Source organism: Juglans microcarpa x Juglans regia, chromosome 4S, assembly GCF_004785595.1.
Source record: "Juglans microcarpa x Juglans regia isolate MS1-56 chromosome 4S, Jm3101_v1.0, whole genome shotgun sequence".
Taxonomy (NCBI): domain Eukaryota; kingdom Viridiplantae; phylum Streptophyta; class Magnoliopsida; order Fagales; family Juglandaceae; genus Juglans; species Juglans microcarpa x Juglans regia.
In genome coordinates this window covers 3,332,816-3,354,912 of record NC_054601.1, presented here as the reverse complement: position 1 = coordinate 3,354,912, position 22,097 = coordinate 3,332,816, and the positions used below count along the sequence as shown (strand labels likewise).

Sequence of the window (22,097 nt, the reverse complement as noted above, 5' to 3'; positions counted from 1 at the left end):
AGCTAATAAAGCAAAGGATGGGGGAACAGAGAATAATAAATATGACTGGTCGTGGTTTTTGCCCTTCATGATCCCCATAATTTCATGAATGCCACTGCCACAACCATCCGTTTCCACGCAAATGACCATGATGCCCATCATTGATTTCGTACTTGAGTTGTGAGATATTCTCGTTATGATCTCTGCTCAGTTTAGTTGGTCTGTTTTAGTCCGTTACCCAACTACCCATTAGTCAGTCCCTTTTATATACAAGGCTAAATTATTATAAAATGTTTTATGTTTTATATCCTAATTTACGTAACAATAAGTGCATTTGATCGAACTATACGTTATATTTTCATCTTATTTTGATCATATTAAATAATATATAATATATTTATCATTATTAAATATTAAAAAAATATGTAATAAATAGTCATTTAATAATGATAAATATATCACATCTTACTTAATAAAATTAAAATAGAATGATAATACGATATATAAAATTTTCCGTAATCTAAATATCAATTTGAATAATATATCAAATCGAGTAATCATACACTCAATTAATCTAATTAAATATATCAAAACCTTCAATCTTATCCCATTCCTTTTACTTCATAACACTGTTATTAATATCGTATCGTACTGTACCGGTCTGTACGGTCAGTATTTGCCATACCGGCCATTAGGCCGGTACAGGTACTATATATATTTCGTACCGGTCTAAATACCGACCGTATCGATCAATATTTCAGCTTGTACCGGCCTGTGTACCGGTCGATATTTCGGTCTTAATTTTTTTTTTTCACACTACAAACTCATTTTTTGACCCCCAATTTAGACTAGGCTATTTATAATTTATATATATGTATTTATATATAATTTATTCATATATAGACTATTATTTTGAAATATAATTTATATACATATATTTATATATATAATTTATTCATATATCGACTATCTTGAAAGGGTACCGATATCGAAATATTTCGTTTCAATACCTTGACCGATACGACATCTAATACGATATTCAAAACATTACTTCATAATCATAATTCTTGTAAGATTTTTTTGCCCATTAAACATTTATTTTTTTATTTTTATTTTTTTTTCAAAAGGCGATGTTGGTAATTGCGTTTCTAATCTGAAAGGGTAAAAAATCAAGAAAAGAATTTTTAAAAAGCAAAAGAAAGTCGGGTGTAAAGTAGAGGAAGAGGGGGGAACCTGGACCCACACCCACTAAAGCGGCACGATGCCCCCTGCATTATTTATTTATTCATAAATATCGATTACACGGTACCGTACCCATCCAAAGAAAGTTTATTTTGTTGATAGGCAAGTTGGGCCAGATTATTAGCATTGTGGACTAGTTATTTGGGTTGAGTGGTTTTAGGCTGTAAATGCGAGCCCAGAGGCTACATTCAGTTGGATCAGATTGAGCATCTGTGGACCCATAAAGTTTATGTGTCTGTTGGCAAGAGGCAACATTCTTAGTGGGCCGATCTTTATTCGCTCTATTCTAAGGATGTTCTGGGTCGACTGTCCAACCCCATAATTTATAAACTCCAACGATTTTTATTTCTTTTATGGGTGGAACTTATAATGTCTGTTCAGAAAACCAAAAATACACGAAACAATTAAATATGCATATACATATATATATATAATTAAAAATTAATTGGGAAATTTTTTCTGTAAAGCCCCATGCATGTTTTTAAGAATTTTGCTGTATACAGTTACTTTTGATTACTCTTTGTACAATCTACTGATGTGATTAGCCAAAATAATTATTTTATATTAAAAAAAAGTAATGAACCAAATCACATCAGTAGAGTACGCAAGGAGCAGAGGTGTAAATCTGTCTGATCTGATCTGGGGGTATTTTCAGTCCATCATTTTCCCTTGATCGGACTGGACTGAACATTGTTAGGGATCGGACCAGACCGGTAGCTATTGGTCTAGTCAGTTCGATCCAATTATTTTTTTATTTTTTATCTCTTTTTTTGAAATTAATTAATAAAAAAATTTATGTAAAATACTAAATTAAAATTATGTGAATTATTAATGTGAATTATGTAACTGACTCAATAAAAAAAATATTTTATAAGGTCAATGATGATAAATTAGATGAAAATTACATTATTAACTTATATAATTACTATATAATTAGTTAATTGATAGAATATTAGTTTGTTAATAACATATTTAAAATTTTATATTGTTAATAGTGATAAGTTAGATGAAAATTACATAATTAATTATACAATTATTATATAAATAATATATGTAAAAAATATTTTTTTCTTCATTTTTTGAATTCGGTCCAGTCAGGGGTGGGAAAATCCTGGACCTATTCCCACCCCGGAGTGGGACTAGACCGAAACTTTTTGGTCTTGGGTTTTATGGACCGACTGGTCTCAGTCTCAGCTCGGTCCGGACTGACCAACTTTCACCCTTAATAAGGAGTACGCAAAACTAACTCAACATAGAGTTTTTATTTTTTTTAAAGAAAATTCTATTTATCACACTATCATCTTACTTTCATCCTATTATATAAGATATGACACATTTATCACTATTACATAATCTTTTATTGAATGATTATTTATCATTCAATAATTATAAATATGTCACATTTTACATAATGAGATCATGAAAATGAGACGAGAGTATAATGTTAGCGTTACTCTTTTTTAAAACATCTCAAGTGAATATTTGCAGCAGGAGTTCAGGTTTCGTGGCATTTAAAGTATTATTTGCAGCTTTAAATTTCATGCTTATGATTTATCTTATAAGTAATGCTGGATATAGTTTTAAAGGGTGCAATTATTACGCACTCATTTTAAAAAGAAATGGGATCTATTATTAAAAAAATTGTTTCATTTGAGTCCTATATTTAATTTATTTTTTTTTAAAAGAAATATGCAGAGTTTGCACATTTTAAAATTACAAGTATCATTTCTCTTATCTTATTATAAATTAAGGCTATAATTTAATTTATTACGAAAGTTGAAAATCATCAGAAAATATTATAAGCCGAAGGTTTTCTATATATTTATTTATTTGTAGACATTAGTTTTCTATCTGATCAGCTTGGCGCATGCTTCGAGTGACTTTTAGCCTTGGGGCATGCCAAATATCGTTATTTTGGTAAAATGAGAGTTCAATAGTCACAAAAATATCACATAAAAATAATTTATAAATTGATATAATTTATATATTAGATCACTTTAAAATAAAAATAATTTTATAATCAAATGTACTATATCAAATCACACTAATTTATGAATTTGATTTTGTAAAATATTATTGTGATAAGGAATTTTTCTAAAATTTAATTAGCAGCTAGCTAAGTGGATCCACTACTCTTCTGGCAACTTCCCTGTTAAATCAGTATATGCAGCCCTTCAAAGACCAAATGAGACCACTCAAACTTAACAAACATGCACAATCTGGAAAAAAAACTTTGGAAACTTAAGCTTCTAGACAGACTGAATTTTTTTCTTTGGAATGTAATGCACAACATTCTTCCCACAAGATCTCTCCTTAAAAGCACACTTCACCTAGATGAAAGCCATGCTAACTGTCCTCTTTGCACCATGGAGGAAGAAACCCTTCCTCATCTTTTTCTAAACTATCCTTTCTCTAGGATTCCATGGAAACAATCTAAATGGCCAATCAACATTTCCCAATTCACAAACCAGCTCATTTCCAACGGGATATCAATCATTCTAAATACTTGTAATGGACTGAACATTCTTGAGGAAGAAGCACAACTTTTCAACTGTTTACTACAATAACTATGGATAGCTTATGGTATGCAAGAAATCTAGTCATCTCCAAAGAATTAACCCCCATCTCCAGTATGGTTTGTCTCCAAGGTCACACAGTTATTCAATGAACATAACAAAGCCTGGACCACAAAAAACAATTTAACAAGAACAAAAAAAATAGCCACCACCCCAAGGAACATTCTCTCTCTCTCTTTTGATGTAACAGTTAGACCAAATGAAAGTCCAATTGCATCATTATGTAGAAACAGTCAGGGGGAATCTATCTTCATACAAACAGACTTCATCAACAGCACAAACCCAAATGTAGGGGAAGCAATAGAAGCTCTGATGGCAATATAAGAGGCAGTCAAAAAGAAGATTCCAAAAGTTATCATAGAAGGAGACTTAAAGTAAGCTATACAAGCAATATCCATCTACGGATTGGACCATGCAACCCACCATTAGAAACATCAAGTACTTACTCAGACACTTGAAGAATGGAGGGTGTAGAAAATACACCGTTTTCAGAATTGGTGCGTGTATAACTTTGCGCAATAGTCAGCTTCCAAACTAGCATATGAAAGCATACTCCAAAACTGGATCCTACCTATCCTACTTAACCTTCACAACGGAAAGGACCCACCTTCTATTGTATAATTATTGTATTGTATAATTAATACTCTGCTCATGTACTCTTCTCAATTTCATTATTAATATATTACTGCTTGCCGAGGAAGAAAAAAAAAATTAGCGGCTAGCTCGTTATCACTTCCAATAATTACACATCTCATGACTAAAGGAAAATAACAAGAGAGGATGATTATGTCATTAATTTCAGAATGAATTAATTAATTCGTTCTCAAAATAGCACTCCTAGCTACCAATCTTGCATGACAAGTACGACAATGCGTGCACCTTTCCAGCCTAAAAAACTAAAGAAAAATCCCCAAACAATCTACTTTTAAGAAGCAATCCTACCCATCTTTGCACGAAAACGACAACATGCACCAAATCCATATTTAATTTGCAACAATCATTGTCGATTCGACCACCATTTGATGCGTATCTGAGAATGATAATGTGACTATGAATGAGAGAATTAATGCATCATGAATTGCCAAAAGCTGCGTGCCGGGCAACTGGGCAGCTAGCTAGTTCAATGTAACACTCCCCCTCGATCGGATAGGAATGTCACGTATTTTTAATAAAATAAATCTGATAAAAAATTTTAAATTTTATAAATAAAATTAAAATTTATTTTGTAGAAAAAAAGTTTAATAAAATGTCTTCCAAAAATATTAAATGAATAAATTGAATAAATTTATATCATAAAAATAAATTTTATTCTAGAAAGTCTGAAATTAAATCAACTGCTCCTTCTAATCTTGACCTGCCTGCTTGTATTCATCATCCTCACCTGGGTGGTTAAAAACATGAAAACAAACTAAAATGAATCAAAGATTCAGCTAGAAATCTATCACAACGTGAACATAATAAACATAAAGTTTTCATAAAAGTTTTCATGCTGAGAGTTTAAATTTATGACTGTCCATACTGATTCTTATGCTATACATGACTGATTTATCTTATTTAACTTATTTATCTGACTAGTCAACATACTTAACCCTGTGTGCGAGGTTATGCACCAGCTCCACGTCCCGCAACCGCGAGGGGAGTCGCTAATAGTATTCTGACATATTATGGTGGACCACGCTTGAGCCCGTAGCTTGTACATCCACCCTGAAACTGAACTGTATTGGTACCATGCATCTGAATAACCATCTAATTAACTGATGATCTTATCTTGTACTTGAACTTAAGATAGCTTATGTGTCTTATACATAAGATGCATGTCATATTATATACATAATTATAATTTCTGAATTTGAATATGATACGCAATGACATAATTATATGCTATGCTGGATGACATGTATAACTAATACTAATATATAGTTTATAAATAATACGAATATATAACTACACTAATAGTCTAATATTAATACTATTATATAGTCTAATATATTATATAGCTATACTAATATATATATGTATATATATTTTGAAGGAAACATGCTCGATTCATTAATGATCCGAAGTTACAAATGTGACTTATCAATACATGAAAAAATTCAGAATATAAACCAAACTACTCATCAGCTCTGAGGCTTCCCCACACACAAATTTCTTTGTGACAGACTTTGTCTTAACTTTTCAACAAACTCTCTCCTAAAAGAGAAAGCGTTCTGTAAAACAGAACTTGAAGGCCTCATCTGTCCTCCCACAGAGGAAGAGTATGAGACACAGCTATGAACACTAAATCTAATAGCCTATTTCTATTCTATTAAAAACTAAAATAAACAAAAAACTACAAATAAAACTCATTAACAACTAAACAACTACTAACTAACAACTAAACTACAGAACCAAAAGTACTGGTGTGACCCCAGACGTCATGCCTACCGCAAGTATCGGCATCTCTAGCCTTGAGGGCAAGAGCACCCAGCTTACGTACTAATATATAAGTTTACAACTATTTAACTAATATTAATAGTTTAATAGGAGGAAGAGTATGGGACACAATTATGGACACTAAATCCAATAGCCTATTTCTATTTTATTAAAAACTAAAATAAACAAAAAACTACAAATAAAACCCATTAACAACTAAACAACTACTAACTAACAACTAAACTACAGAACCACAAGCACCGGTGTGATCCCAGACGTCATGCCTATCGCATGCATCGACATCTCTAGCCCTAAGGGCAAGAGCAGCCAGCTCACACACTAATATATAAGTCTACAACCATTTAACTAATACTAACAGTTTAATATAGATTATAGTTATACTAAATCACTATCACTAATACTAATATATAACTATACTAATAGTCTAATATTAATACTATTATATAGTCTAATATTTTAGACTATAGTATATTAAATGTATTACAAATATATATTTATATATCAATGATTCAATATATATATATTATATAGTCTATATATATATATTAAAATATAATATAGTCTATAGTTATAATTAATATAGTTATACTAAATCACTAAAAGTTTATAACTAATACTAATATATAGTTTATAACTAATACTAATAGTTTAATATAGACTATAGTTATACTAAATCACTATCACTGATACTAATATATAAGTATAATAATAGTCTAATATTAATACTATTATATAGTCTAATAGACTATAGTATATTAAATGTATTACAAATATATATATATATCAATGATTCAATATGTATATATTATATAGTCTATATATATATATATTACAAATATAATATAGACTATAGTCATACTTATAATTAATATAGTTATACTAAATCACTAAAAAATTATAACTAATACTAATATATAGTTTATAACTAATACTAATATATAACTATACTAATAGTCTAATATTAATACTATTATATAGTCTAATATATTATGTAGCTATACTAATATATATATATATATATTTTTTTTTCGAAGGAAACATACTCATTTCATTAATGATCTGAAGTTACAAATGTGACTTATTAATACATGGAAAAATCCAAAATATAAGCCAAACTACGCATCAGCTCTGTGGCTTCCCCATATACAAATTTCTTTGTGGCTGACTTTGTCTTAACTTCTTAACAAACTCTCTCCTAAAAGAGAAAGCGCTCTGTAAAACAGAACTTGAATGCCACCTCTGTCCTCCCACGGAGGAAGAGTATGGGTCATAGTTATGGACACTAAATCCAATAGCCTATTTCTATTTTATTAAAAACTAAAATAAACAAAAAACTACAAATAAAACCCATTAACAACTAAACAACTACTAACTAACAACTAAACTACAGAACCAAAAGCACTGGTGTGACCCTAGACGTCACGCCTACCGCAAGCATTGGCATCTCGAGCCCTGAGGGCGGGAGCACCAAGCTCACGCACTAATATATAAGTTTACAATTATTTAACTAATACTAATAATTTAATATAGACTATAGTTATACTAAATCATTATCACTAATACATACTCGTTTCATTAATGATTCGAAGTTACAAATGTGACTTATCAATACATGAAAAAATTCAGAATATAAGCCAAATTACGCATCAACTTTGTGGCTTCCCCACACACAAATTTCTTTATGGCAGACTTTGTCTGAACTTCTCAACAAACTCTCTCATAAAAGAGAAAGCGCTCTATAAAACAAAACTTGAAGGCCACCTCTGTCCTCCCATGGAGGAAGAGTATGGGACATAGCTGTGGACACCCCAATAGCCTATTTCTATTTTATTAAAAACTAAAATAAACAAAAAACTACAAATAAAACACATTAACAACTAAACAACTACTAACTAACAACTAAACTACAGAACCACAAGCACTGGTGTGACCCCAAACGTCATGCCTACAGCAAGCATCGGCATCTCGAACCCTAAGGGCAAGAGCACCCAGCTCACGCACTAATATATAAGTCTACAACTATTTAACTAATACTAATAGTTTAATATAGACTATAATTATACTAAATCACTATCACTAATACTAATATATAACTATACTAATAGTCTAATATTAATACTATTATATAATCTAATATTTTAGACTATAGTATATTAAATGTATTACAAATATATATATATATATCAATGATTCAATATATATTTATAGTCTATATATATATATTGCAAATATAATATAGACTATAGTTATACTAATAATTAATATAGTTATACTAAATCACTAAAAGTTTATAACTAATACTAATATATAACTATGCTAATAATCTAATATTAATACTATTATATAGTCTAATAATTTATATAGCTATACTAATATATAAGTTTATAACTAATACTAATAGTCTAATATAGACTATAGTTATAACTAATATAGTTATACTAAATCACCAAAAGTTTATAACTAATACTAATATATAGTTTATAACTAATACTAATATATAACTATACTAATAGTCTAATATTAATATTATTATATAGTCTAATAATTTATATAGCTATACTAATATATAAGTTTATAACTAATACTAATAGTCTAATATAGACTATAGCTATACTTATAATTAATATAGTTATATAAATCACTAAAAGTTTATAACTAATACTAATATATAACTACACTAATAGTCTAATATTAATACTATTATATAGTCTAATATATTATATAGTTATACTAATATATAAGCTTAGAACTAATACTAATTGTCTAATATAAACTATAGTTATACTTATAATTAATATAGTTATACTAAATCACTAAAAGTTTATAACTAATACTAATATATAGTTTATAACTAATACTAATATATAACTACACTAATAGTCTAATAATAATACTATATTTAGTCTAATATATTATATAGCTATACTAATATATAAGTCTACAACTATTTAACTAATACTAATAGTTTAATATAGACAATAGTTATACTAAATCACTATCACTAATACTAATATATAAGGTATACTAATATAGTCATCAATTATAAACTTTTAAATAAGGTATTACAAAAAAATTATAGTACTATTAAAAAAGAAATTTTAGCTATTCTATTATATATTTCTAAATTTCAAGATGATTTGTTGAATTAAAAGTTTTTACTTAAAATAGATTGTAAATCAGCCAAGAAAGTTTTGATTAAAAATATGAAAAACCTGGCTGCTAAGCAAATATTTGCTAGATGACAAGCTATATTAATTATTTTTAGTTTTGATTTTGAACATATTAGAGGAGAATTTAATTCTCTTCCTGATTTTCTATCCCGAGAATTCTTACAGGAAAAATCATGTCAACTTTAAAATCAAAAGTAAAGTCCAAATCTTCACACGCACGACCACCAGTCATTTGTTATTTTTCTGAACAATAATCTGATATGAATAATAATCTTCTGGGTAGATAATATTCCTGACAACTTCCATCTGTCATGCTGACTAATTGAGAAAGTAGTAATCTTCTAGAATCATATAATTTGAGTGTCATAATTTGTTAATTCCAGTTCAAACGGGTTTATCACTAAAAGTTTATAACTAATACTAATATATAGTTTATAACTAATACTAATACATAACTACACTAATAGTCTAATATTAATACTATTATATAGTCTAATATATTATATAGCTATACCAATATATAAGTCTACAACTATTTAACTAATACTAATTGTTTAATATAGACTATAATTATACTTATAATTAATATAATTATATTAAATCATTAAAAGTTTATAATTAATACTAATATATAGTTTATAATTAATACTAATATATAACTATACTAAAGTAAATTTAATGTATCATATGAAGTCATGACTCATGTCAGTTTGTATGTTTACTTTTATCGTTACATAAAAATATAAAAAATATAAAAAAATAACAAGATTATAAGTGCTGACGTAATGTTCCCGAAATTGGCCAAGCTGGTCGGTCGCTTTTCTCGAAGGCAGGCCGGGGAACAAATATGAACTTTTCTGCTAAATAATAATTAGTAGATGGCATGCATATGGGCAACAAAGATCGATGTCTTTACATCTAATATTATTGTTTAATTCAATAAAGGCACAAAACTCATCAGCATTTTAAAATGTATGCCAGATCAACTGTCCCGATCGACAGTCACATTACAAGAAAAATAGATTTTAGTAATTTATTTATTATAATTAAAAAATTATTCACAATTAATTTTAATTACAAATAATTATTTTATTAGAATTAACTAATCGTAAATAAATAATTTTTTTCTAGTGTCATGGCCAATTTCATGAGGATCAATTAATACTAGCTAGCTATTACAATAACAACTTCGCGTAAAATAATTACGTGGTGGCCGCAACTCAGAATGAAAAAAACTAGTTGATGATCATCATGACCATTCATGCGTGGGATTTAATTACAAACGAAACATGAATAATAATTAGTAACTTAATCAATAGAAGTTTTTAATTTTCTTTTCTGAAACTATATATTTTGGTTAAGTACGTACGTAGTATTATAACCGAAAATTGTTGTGTGTATATATATATATATATGTATATATATATATATATATTGATATTACACAAAGTTCAATAATTTAGTTCAAATGCAGATGATGTTCATGACCATGTTCAATAAAGATATAGAAGATAACTTTCTTATATATAGATTAATTGGTAGCCCACACGTCGAATTCAATTAGTATTATTAATATTATTAAGTTTTTTTTTTTTTTTTAAATCTTGATGGTATAGTCTTAATTCTAATTCTATGTTAATTTTTATATATAGTTTAGCCTCACTATACAAAAATCCGTATTTTCTTTGACAGCCATTTTGATAATTTATTGCATATATATTCTTTTTAACTCCTAAATGACTAAAATAATAATATTGATAAAAAAAAAAAAAAAAAGAGAGTAGAGAGTGAAATTAAGCCAATGAAACGAGAAAAAAAAATAATACAAAAGAGAAAGAAAAAATGTGGACAATAATGAATTCAGATAGAGAACTAGAGGGAGTAAAAAGAAATGGAGATTAATTAAGAAGAGTAAGTGCATGCATGCTAATGGAGATAAAAGAAAATGTAAATATAATATTCCCATACGCTTTAGCATGAACGGAACATATGCCTGCTAAAGTGCTCGACTTTTCTATAATAAACAACAAGCTGCATTTACTGATTTCCATATGGTCTCAGATATGGATTCCATTATGCCTGCCCCGGCCCCGGCCTCGTCCTCGTCGACACCCACTATCTATATATCCCCATGAAAATTAGTGCTCTGAAAATCATCCTTTATAGTACTTGAAAGTTCAAAGTATATATATTTTCGTTTCCGGTCCATTTTCAATCACTTTGCATGATCATGTAAATTCCTTTCTTAACCCTGCCTTCTCTTCTACTTAAAACGGCCTGGAGACTGATCTTCTTCATGATGCGATCCACGCTTTAGTTCTATTACTACTCCCAGAAGCATCTGATCTCCATAATATTTTCTAGCTTTTTCTCTAAAGCTCTTCTCGATCTGGGTCATCATGTTTTAGATTGTATTAATTAAATCCTAGAACTTGCATATACAGGTAGCTCTTTACATAGTAATTTTCCCCTTACTTTTCCCTACCTGTTGATTTTGGTTACCAGCTTTATTTGTTTTCGTACTCTGCTTCTTTGCTAACTTGCACCTCTCTATTATATCTCACACCCGCGCGCGGGCGCAGAGATGGCAAGTTTGGATTCATAACCCTGAAAGAAGGAGAAGAAATACGTGATATATTCTGTTATTGAAGTAGCGGATTAATTAGTTTAAAGAGACTTTTCTTTGTGTACGCGGTACATTGGCAGAGCTTCAGAGAGAAAACCATGGCTTCCCTGGAAAAAAACATGACAGATCAGAAAAGGCTGCAGAAAAGCTACTTTGAGGTGTTGGGTCTGTGCTGCTCGTCGGAGGTGCCTTTAATTGAGAACATACTCAAGCCTCTTGAAGGTGTCATGGAGGTATCGGTCATCGTGCCATCAAGAACAGTCATCGTGGTTCATGACAATCTCCTCATTTCCCAGCTTCAAATTGGTAAGAGTACTTTTGCAGTTAATATATTGTATCGACATATCATTTTTTTTTTAAGATCTATTATAGTTATAAAAAAAAAAAAAATCAACATTATTATAGGACGCATTTCAATTATATATTGAGTGTATTGAAAAATAGACTTACAAATAAAGTCTTCAGTAAATAATAATAAAAAGGAAAATGTTAGATTTCCCGCTAGGAGCTCTCGCTGAGGTATAGTAAGTGTATTTTTATGTATTTTTTTAAGTTTTTTTATATAAATTTTTTTAACAATTTTAAATATTTTAAAAAAATCATAATATTATTAAAAAATATTTTCTTAATCACAAAGTAAAATAAAAAATCAAAAAAATATTTTTTTATGATTTTTTATTTTACTTCGTGATTAAGGAAGTATTTTTTAATTTTTTTTTTTTACTTTCTGATTAAGGAAGTGTTTTTTTAATGAAGTTCTAAATTTATTTTATTTTTTTAAAATATTTAAAAGTATTAAAAAACCATTGGTTTCATAGTCATAAACTCTAGAATAATTATTCTTTCAATTTTGTTATAAATTAAATCTATGTCCTCCCAGAGATGCAAACTTCCAAATTCCTCTACAATGAAAAATTAACTTTCTTAGGAGAAAGTTTTGGTCCACTTGAGTTAATTGATGTACTATTAGAAAAATAAATATTTACGATAGGTTATTTATAGTCATAATGACTATTTATAACAAAAATAGGTTAATTTTAATAAAAATAATAATTATTTTTGTAAGATATAACTAAACACAAATAATCAGTTTTATAATCATTTCTTGGGCCACCTAGCTAATTATGACTCCTCCGCACCTGGTCCGGTACTTTTTACTTTGTTGAATGAAAAGATAGTGCAATTTTTTTAATATGCAAAAAGCTAGAAGGGCTACTTTAACTTATCGGCCTTCTAGATCATTGATATACCCTTTTTTTAAGTTTAAACTACAAATTAAATTAGCCATAACAAAGATATATATTCTTTACAAAAGCCATATATAATAAAAAATATCTTTTTTATATATGACTTTTTGATGGATATTTAGGGATTATATATCTCTCTGTATATTCTTTTAACAATATTTTCTTAATTAATTTCCTCCAAATCCGACAGAATTTGTGGCTAAATTATATTTAGTGAGTACTTTTTTTTTTTTTTAAATCAAAGGCTTTCCGTTCTCATGATAAATTTAAAAATAATATATAACTTTGGAGAGTGAACTAACTAATTAATAAGATATATAGTGAAAGGCACGCTTTATGTTCCACGTTAAATAATTCGATATATAGAGAATTAGATCAACCAGCGCCTAGCTATAATTCTTTTTAATTTTTGAACTAATTAATCATATATAGCTATTTTATTCTATTTTAATTATTGGGTTTTAATTTCTTTACGTCATGCATGTATATTATAACAGATTGTATATAATTATTAGACATGTTTGTTGTAATTAAGAATATTGAATGATTAATTAATATATATATATATATATATATATATATATATATATATATCAGTTAAAGCTCTAAACCAAGCAAGGCTGGAAGCAAACGTCAGGGTATATGGGGAGGAGAATTACAAGAAAAAATGGCCAAGTCCATATGCAGTGGCCAGTGGTTCATTGCTTCTGTTATCATTATTCAAATATGTTTATCAACCACTCCAATGGCTGGCTGTTGGAGCTGTGGCTGTTGGCATATTTCCAATTCTGTTGAAAGGGGTGGTGGCCATCCGCAATCTTAGGCTTGACATCAACATTCTTGTTTTGATCGCAGGTACGTAATATATATATATATATATATATATATATATAAGTGACTGTTTTTTTTTTTTTTTTGATATTATTAATGAACTGCTTTCTATATATGTGTGTATTTCTGAGGGCATGCATAATTAATCTTCACAATTATTCTTTTCTTTATAAAATAAAAAATAAAGAGAAGTCGTGAATATAATGTGCTAGTGATGACGTATTAATGTAAAAGATAAATGCTTTAACCATAAAGAACTCACACAAAAATATGTAAATCTACAAGTGATGAGTACATTATATTAGATTGTAAATTACTTTGATTGTGATAGTCATTTTTTAACCAAAGTAAAAAGAATTAAAAATAAATAAAATACATGAACGTTAGGAACCATAAGACTTGAGTTGTAAGAGGAGTACCAGACTAGACTGAAAAAATTGATCGGATTGAATGGTACTTCGGTTTGGACTAATAGTCTTATTAGTCAATCTCAAAATATATTTTTTTAAACCGGATCAAGACTGACCGAATGTGTATATATAGATATATGCATTTAAATATTTTTTTAATAATAGTTATATAAGTTAATTATATAATTTTTATTTAATTATAGATCACTATTGACTATATATATAATTAAATTATTTAATATTTATTAGCCATATATAAAATATTAAAAAAATTACTTAATTTTCTTAGTTATATATATACAATAAAAAAAAATACTCATGAAGTGAATTGGATCGATAACTAACTGTCCGTCCGATAAAATTTGTGAACTAAAATTTTTGATCGGTGACTCACCATTCTTGGATGATTGGATCGATTACACTTGCGTTTCTGCGTACGGATGGAACTTGGAAGCCAATATTCTACCTAGTTTCCCTTGCCACGTAAGTAAAGATTCCTCGACATATAAAAGGCAAGGCATTAACTATGCTTTGCACACCGACAGTTTTTGCACTGTTGTCCCTGGGGTTTAGACTAGCGTGCCGCCCAGCGTTGTTGACCGCTGGGCGTGGCGCACAAAATTATTTTATTTTATTTTTTTTAATATTTTAAAAAAATAAAAAAATATATCAATATAGTAATATTTACTTTCTTAATTATTAATTAAAAAATAAAAATAAATATATGAGGGATCAAAATGAGAGGTAAACTCAAGCGACATACTAGTATTTTCTTATTTTTAAATATTTTATTGTCAGAATATAACATATTTTAAATTTTAAATTTTTATTCTTTTATTTAATTATTATAATTTTTTTAAACTTTCAAACAGTTAAAAAAATTATTACTTTTTTAAGTTTTGAAATAAAATTTAAATTTAAATAATTTTATAATTTTATAATAATTTTATTTAATTTTTTCTATCTAATTTTTTAAAATTTAATAAAATATCTTAATTTAGAGATATTCTTCTAAATATTTAAGTATTCAAACATTCAAACGGCCATCAGTCTTTCTTGCTCTTAACAAGGAATTAAATTAGTATAGCCTGCAGCAGAGTGCATCTCAGTACCAATCAACAGTAAAATAAATGATCTAAATTATCTTAAATTAGGGTTTTTCATCATGGAGTCCGAGCACTGCAAACATGTGATTATCATGCATGATGCATGTGAACAAAGAACGATGCGAACCGTACTTGGATATTATTATTGCATAAAGCAAGGATGCTGCTCATTGGTGGTGAGAAGTTTCATTAATCCATGTCAGCAACATATATATCATCAAGTGTTATTGCTTGCTATCATCGGTGCTAGTCTCCAAAAGTGAGTGATGACAAAAAAATCAGATATGTAGACAATGGTTGCTGTTTGTCACGAGATCAGACGTACGGCGCATGTATGGGAACATCTCGAAGGCGGTGGACCGAAGAACCGAACATACTTATTTGGTAATGGAGATCACAAAACAAAAGAGAACTAAGAAAAATGCAGAATGCGCGCCTTGAAGGAACCGGTCTGATATTCTCGGAGAGACAACTAATTACTGAAAGGATGAATTAAGCTGTGGGCTTCAACGTCGAATTAAGAGACATAGTCGACAGAATATCATGCAAAGAAATTAGCGAAATCATGCATTATGCATTGGCCTGATTAATCTTGATAAATAATATGATACAGTTTTCTAGCTAATTGGTGCTGTTCTTCTTGTTGTTGTTGTAAGATGCTATCTAATTCAAAAAGGTTTTATTTTTGGACAGTGACAGGGACACTTGCTATGGAAGATTATTTGGAAGCCGCCACTATTGTCTTTCTTTTTACCATCGCAGAATGGCTCGAGTCAAGGGCAAGCCACAAGGTCACCCTTTTCCATCTCTGTCCGCCATGTCCTTATTTAGAGTCTAATATCATAATTAATAACTTGCATAAGATTCCCAGCAATCTAAAACAACTTCTGCTACTCTATTTTTATAATCTCCTGTATGTATGTACTCAGGCGAATGCAGTAATGTCGTCCTTGATGAGCCTAGCCCCTCAGAAGGCAGTTATAGCTGAAACTGGAGAAGAGGTGGACGCTGATGAGGTGAAGTTGAACACTGTTCTCGCGGTTAAGGCCGGTGAAGTTATTCCCATTGATGGAATTGTTGTTGAAGGCCAATGCGAAGTCGATGAAAAAGCTCTAACTGGAGAGTCATTCCCTGTTTTCAAACAACAGGACTCTACAGTCTGGGCTGGTACCATCAATATAAATGGTACCACCCCCCTCTCCTCCCCAGCACCCCCCCCCCCCCGATCTCTTGCATGATTATACTTTTGTCTGTTGCATGATTATATTTATCTGTATCGTCATGATCATCAATTTTTTTGGTTCTTTCCAGGTTATATTAGCGTCAAAACGTCTGCTCTAGCTGAAGAATGTGCGGTGGCCAAAATGGCAAAGCTTGTAGAAGAGGCTCAGAATAGTAAATCCAGAACTCAGAGAATCATTGACAAATGTGCCAAGTTTTATACCCCAGGTAAATTAAATTTCCGGTCCATATGGCATATATATGTCGACTTCATATTATAGAAACAACTTGATGAAGAGAACATGTTTATCATAATTGAAACCACCTGGTAATGGATTTTTTGCAGCGGTTCTGATCATATCAACATGTTTTGCGGTTGTACCAACTGCATTAGAAGTAAAAGATCGTAACCATTGGTTTCATTTAGCATTGGTTGTTCTCGTAAGTGCCTGTCCATGCGCACTTATCCTGTCTACACCAGTTGCAACTTTCTGTGCGCTTACCAAGGCTGCAACCTCTGGTCTTCTAATCAAAGGGGGTGACCATCTTGAAACTCTTGCCAAAATGAAGATAGTGGCATTTGACAAAACTGGCACAATAACAAGAGGAGAATTTGTGGTGACTGACTTTCAGTCTCTTCGTGATGATATTAGCTTGAACACATTGCTTTACTGGTAATTATGACTGCTTTCTTTCCCTCCCCACTTTATCTTTTTCAGAACCTTCAAGAGTACTATTATTTGATATCATATTTAAGTCGCGCGAATTAGTAATTTTCTTGTACCATCCAATATAAAGGCGGCAGCAGCCCGATGGATTTAGAGCACTATCTAAAGTTTCTATTAGAGAAACCCCAGGGAATTAAACTTTCTTTTTTAAAATACCAGACTGATCATGTCTGAACTAGCTACAGAATGCACTGTGTTGATTCAATTTTTATTGGGCCCAAATTCTTCATTTTGAGAATCTGCAGTACTTTATGATATGGAAATGTTTACCTCGTGAGAGATTAACATAATTTGGTACTATTTCAACTTCCTAAAGGGTTTCGAGTATTGAGAGCAAGTCCAGTCATCCAATGGCAAATGCACTCGTTGACCATGCAAGGTCACTGGCGATTCTGCCACTGCCTGAAAATGTGGTTGAGTTTCAAAATTTTCCCGGAGAAGGCATCCACGGAAAAATTGATGGGGATGATATTTACATTGGAAACAAAAAAATAGCTCTGAAAGCTGGGTGTGGAACAGCAGGTGATCTTCAAAACTATATGCCGGGACATCTTATAAGTTTCATGTATATACACTAGTGTAAGCTAGACGGTCTGCGTAGCTTTTGAGCAAAAATTGCACTCATATTCTTTTTAAAGACATAGACAGTGCTTATCTGTCTCCAAACATTCATTTCATTTCTGATCCTCCGATATTCAACTTTCTGGTTCCAGCCCTTGAAGGTGGCCGTATGAACGAAGGAAAGACGATTGGGTACGTATACTCTGGCGCGACCCTAGCTGGAACTTTTTGCCTCTCCGATGCTTGTCGATCTGGGGTGTCAGAGACAATAAGGGAGCTGAATTTGTTGGGCATTAAAACTGCTATGCTTACAGGAGACAGGCTTGCAGCAGCCATGCATGTACAAGAACAGGTGCACTTTCTACCTCTAATTATAAATCTGCATATATTTTCTCTGGTTGCCATATATACTTCATCCGCCTAAGTTTTAGAGGGTCTACTGTTTTTAGAGAAACAACTCCACGCTTTCTTTCTGATTGCATGGATTAATCTATTAATTATGATTCGAGCATCAGTCATTGAATGATATATCCCGGGGGTTAAAAAAAGCGCCCTAATTGGTCCAATCTGGACCGGCATTTCTGTTTGGCCGTATTTGTTGAGGTTTTAATACAGTAATTCAGTGACTCATTCTGGGTTTACGGAACCCCAAAAGGCAAGTTTATTCCCGGGTCAAAGATCAAATCATTTCTTAGCCATGCAGGTACCTTGAAGACAACTTAGGATTTAAAATGGATTTAAAAAGTATTTGTGATAAATAATTTACGACGAAAATGACTATTTGTAATAAAAATATTATCATTTTAATAAAAAATAATAATTTTCACATGAAATAGCTAGCCACAAACTAATAAGCACTTTTCTTGTAGTGTCAGTACCCTGATGGATTTGGGCTTTCAACCTCTTCCTCTCAATTTTTCCTATAAATTTTAGCAATGGTATCCAATTGAAACACAGTCAAATGCTGCGAGAAATGAAAATGAACTAAATTTAGATTCTTTGAAAAGCAGAACGTACGGTTTTTTCATTCAGGAGATCATCAAATATTTATCTTACCTACTCTAATAGATGCGTTTGCCATCTGCCTAGGCTAATCAGGCTTTTTGAAAATTTGATGGAAAAGAGCTATAAATAATGGCATGTAACATGCTTTTTTGAGCAGCTGGATCATCCTCTAGAAATAGTTCATGCAGAACTTCTACCTGAAGATAAGGCAAGAATAATCAGAGAACTTAAAGAAGGCGGCCCAACAGCAATGATTGGAGATGGTGTTAATGACGCCCCTGCATTGGCCACAGCTGATATCGGTATCTCAATGGGGATTTCAGGATCAGCTCTAGCAACTGAAACTGGGCAAGTGATTCTTATGTCGAACGACACTAGAAAGATACCGGAAGCCATTCAATTGGCAAGACAAGCTCACAGGAAAGTCATTGTGAACATTTTTTTGTCAATCGCTACGAAGTCCGCCATCCTTGCTTTGGCCTTCGCTGGCCATCCACTTGTTTGGGCTGCAGTTCTTGCCGATGTTGGGACATGTTTGCTAGTCATCCTCAATAGTATGCTGCTTTTGCGAGGTACCCAGAAACCCAGATCAGGGACATCAAGCAAATGTTACCGTGCACAGCATACGCACAAACATGGAGGCAATGCCAGTAATGACAACTCTTCTCATCATCATGACCATCATCAACAAGATACCAACAACCATTGCTGCACTGACACCAAAGCTAAAATGGTTTCTCAGGCTCAAAATCTTCCTTCCAAGATGTGTGCTGCGAAGTGTCAGTCTCGCCCTTTAAACTCAAATTCATGTGGAAATAAGAAGCAAATGGATTTAAACAGCCAGAATATTGATGGATGTCAAACCAGTGAGGCCTTTACTCTCGAGGAAAAACACTGCGATCATGGAAGCAATAATACGGCCATTCATTGTTTGGACTCTCAGAAAATGCACAACGAAGGTAGTTCTCGCCCTCACAACTTGGGATCATGTACAGAAGATAAATGCTCAAATTCGATGGAAGGAAAGATGATTCTGTAGAAGGTGATGGGCTCCATGAGACTAAACTGTGCAGCGACTTCATCCCTTCAGAAGGAAGATCACAAAAAGTGACAAATCATCATGATGACCATTGCCACTCAAAAAATTGTGGAAAGAACCATATTAATGTTGAGAACCAGACTGCCAATGAAGAAGGAAAGATATTGGTGGTGTCTAGTTATAACCATGATGATCAGCACCAAATTCCAGGGGACGTTCATGATCTAGATCACTTGGATAAGAGCGGTAAAGATTACAATGCACCACTTCACACCACCGTTGAGATTGTGCTTGCATGTAATGACAATACCGTGGAATCGAACACTGTGCATGCTTTGGTGAAGAGAGAAATGGGTGGCCGGTGTTGCAAGCTGGGCCATAGCAAGGATTGCATGGAATTGGCTATGCAGGCCTGCATCAGTTTGGAGAATAGAGAAATTGGTGGGTGTTGCAAGAGTTACATGAAGGAATGTTGTCATGGCAGGCATGGACATATTGGCCTGACCGACTTTGGTGGATTATCAGAAATCATCACTGAATAAACCATGCAGCTTTGAATTAGGCTAATTAGATTCGATCATATATATAACGTATGTACGTACGTAGATTGTTACACGTTTTCAATAGATTCAGGGTTTTGATGAAAAAGTATTGGCATTTGGTAGAGGGAAATGCTAGGGAGCCCGTTCTGGGCTCCCGTTTATCCTTCCCGTATGAGGTGTAAAGACAAATGAACTTACTTTATCTTTTTTTGTTTTTGTTTTCTCTCTCACCCGTGGCCCCTCCCCTTCCACTTTTTGTCTTTTTTATTTTTTTTCTTTTTTATTTCTCTCACCTGCCCCTCCCCTCCCCTCTTCTTTCCTTTCCTTTCTTTCCTCCCCTCACCCATACATTGTTTCTTCCTCTGAACTAACATTGCAGGTGGAGGATATAACCAAGGAAGATTAATCCGTTCGACAAAAATACTTTATTTATTTCGACTTTGAGGTACAGCATATAGAAGGTAAAAAGAACTATACTGCTGATTCACTAACTAGAGAACTTGCTAATGTTTAAATTGCAAGTCTCTCTTGATGGAAACCCTCAAAGAGGAAATAGCAATTCTTGAGTTTGAACTCAGGATTAAACAAGAAGAAGCTGAGACAATTAGCCAGAAGCTACTTCTAGCTAAGTTCAAGTTTAGAGCTTTGGAGAAATCCAACACCATTAAAAACAAATTAATATTTATAAATCCTTTCTTCAGCGTTAAATCCTGTAGAAGGTATTTCCTTGTTCAAGCTTGGAAATAAGCTTGTTGAAGCTTCTTGCGAAGACTTTTTGACTTTCGTCAAAGTGTTTGTTTTCTTGAGCTTGGAATATGCTCAGTGAAAATTCCTTTCGGATACTGAAGATTTTCATATTCTCTTCCACTTCCACTGTTAACAGTAGTTTGTTTATTGGTTTCACCAGTATTGCTGGCTACTTCCTTATTTTCTGTTGCTGATGCAGCTCCACTGGATTCAACAGGTGAGGGGAAGAAAGAAAGAAAAGAAAGAAAAGAAGAGGGGAGGGGCGGAAAACAAAAATAAAAAAATATAAAGTACGTTCATTTGGTCTTTACACCTCAGACGGGAAGTACAAACGGGAGCCCGGCTCTCTAGCATTTTTCTTTGGTAAATATGACTATGGGTTTAATTATCGAAAAATTCTATTTGCAATGTCTATTGAGATTGTATGGATTGTCTATGTAAACTTTTCATTAAATAAAAAAAAAGTATAATTTTAATAAAGATATTATTATAATTTTAAAAAAATTTAAAGATAAAATTAACTAGATTTATAATTCAATCTTTATTTAAAAATTGTAGGTAGCATTGCTCTTAATTACCACCATAAAAAAAAAAAAATAACAATAGGTTTTGTGCGTATATATATATATAT

The 22,097-nt window shown here is 31.4% G+C and overlaps 1 protein-coding gene across 2 annotated transcripts; it reads left to right on the top strand.

Moving 5' to 3' along the window:
* The first annotated feature begins 11,474 nt into the window (after positions 1–11,474).
* LOC121262829 (putative inactive cadmium/zinc-transporting ATPase HMA3) lies at positions 11,475–20,835 on the top strand. 2 transcript variants are annotated; one of them, XM_041165462.1, is made up of 10 exons: positions 11,475–11,635; positions 11,986–12,335; positions 13,874–14,131; positions 16,317–16,414; positions 16,553–16,808; positions 16,935–17,072; positions 17,191–17,518; positions 17,889–18,094; positions 18,286–18,485; positions 19,296–20,835. In XM_041165462.1, exons 2-10 carry the CDS (start codon positions 12,128–12,130, stop codon positions 20,175–20,177), a joined length of 2,574 nt encoding a protein of 857 aa, XP_041021396.1. In that variant the 5' UTR covers positions 11,475–11,635; positions 11,986–12,127; the 3' UTR covers positions 20,178–20,835. The 2 variants fall into 2 exon arrangements, with proteins under 2 accessions (XP_041021396.1, XP_041021395.1); XM_041165461.1 differs by having other exon boundaries at positions 11,475–12,335.
* The last annotated feature ends 1,262 nt before the right edge of the window (positions 20,836–22,097 follow it).

What these genes read in the sequence shown, in the direction of transcription:
- LOC121262829 (XM_041165462.1), top strand. Translation starts at nt 12,128, where the DNA reads ATGGCTTCCCTGGAAAAAAACATGACAGATCAGAAAAGGCTGCAGAAA. An exon ending in CATTTCCCAGCTTCAAATTG is followed by an intron (nt 12,336 to 13,873) that starts GTAAGAGTACTT and finishes TATATATATCAG; the next exon opens with TTAAAGCTCTAAACCAAGCA. An exon ending in TTGAACACATTGCTTTACTG is followed by an intron (nt 17,519 to 17,888) that starts GTAATTATGACT and finishes AACTTCCTAAAG; the next exon opens with GGTTTCGAGTATTGAGAGCA.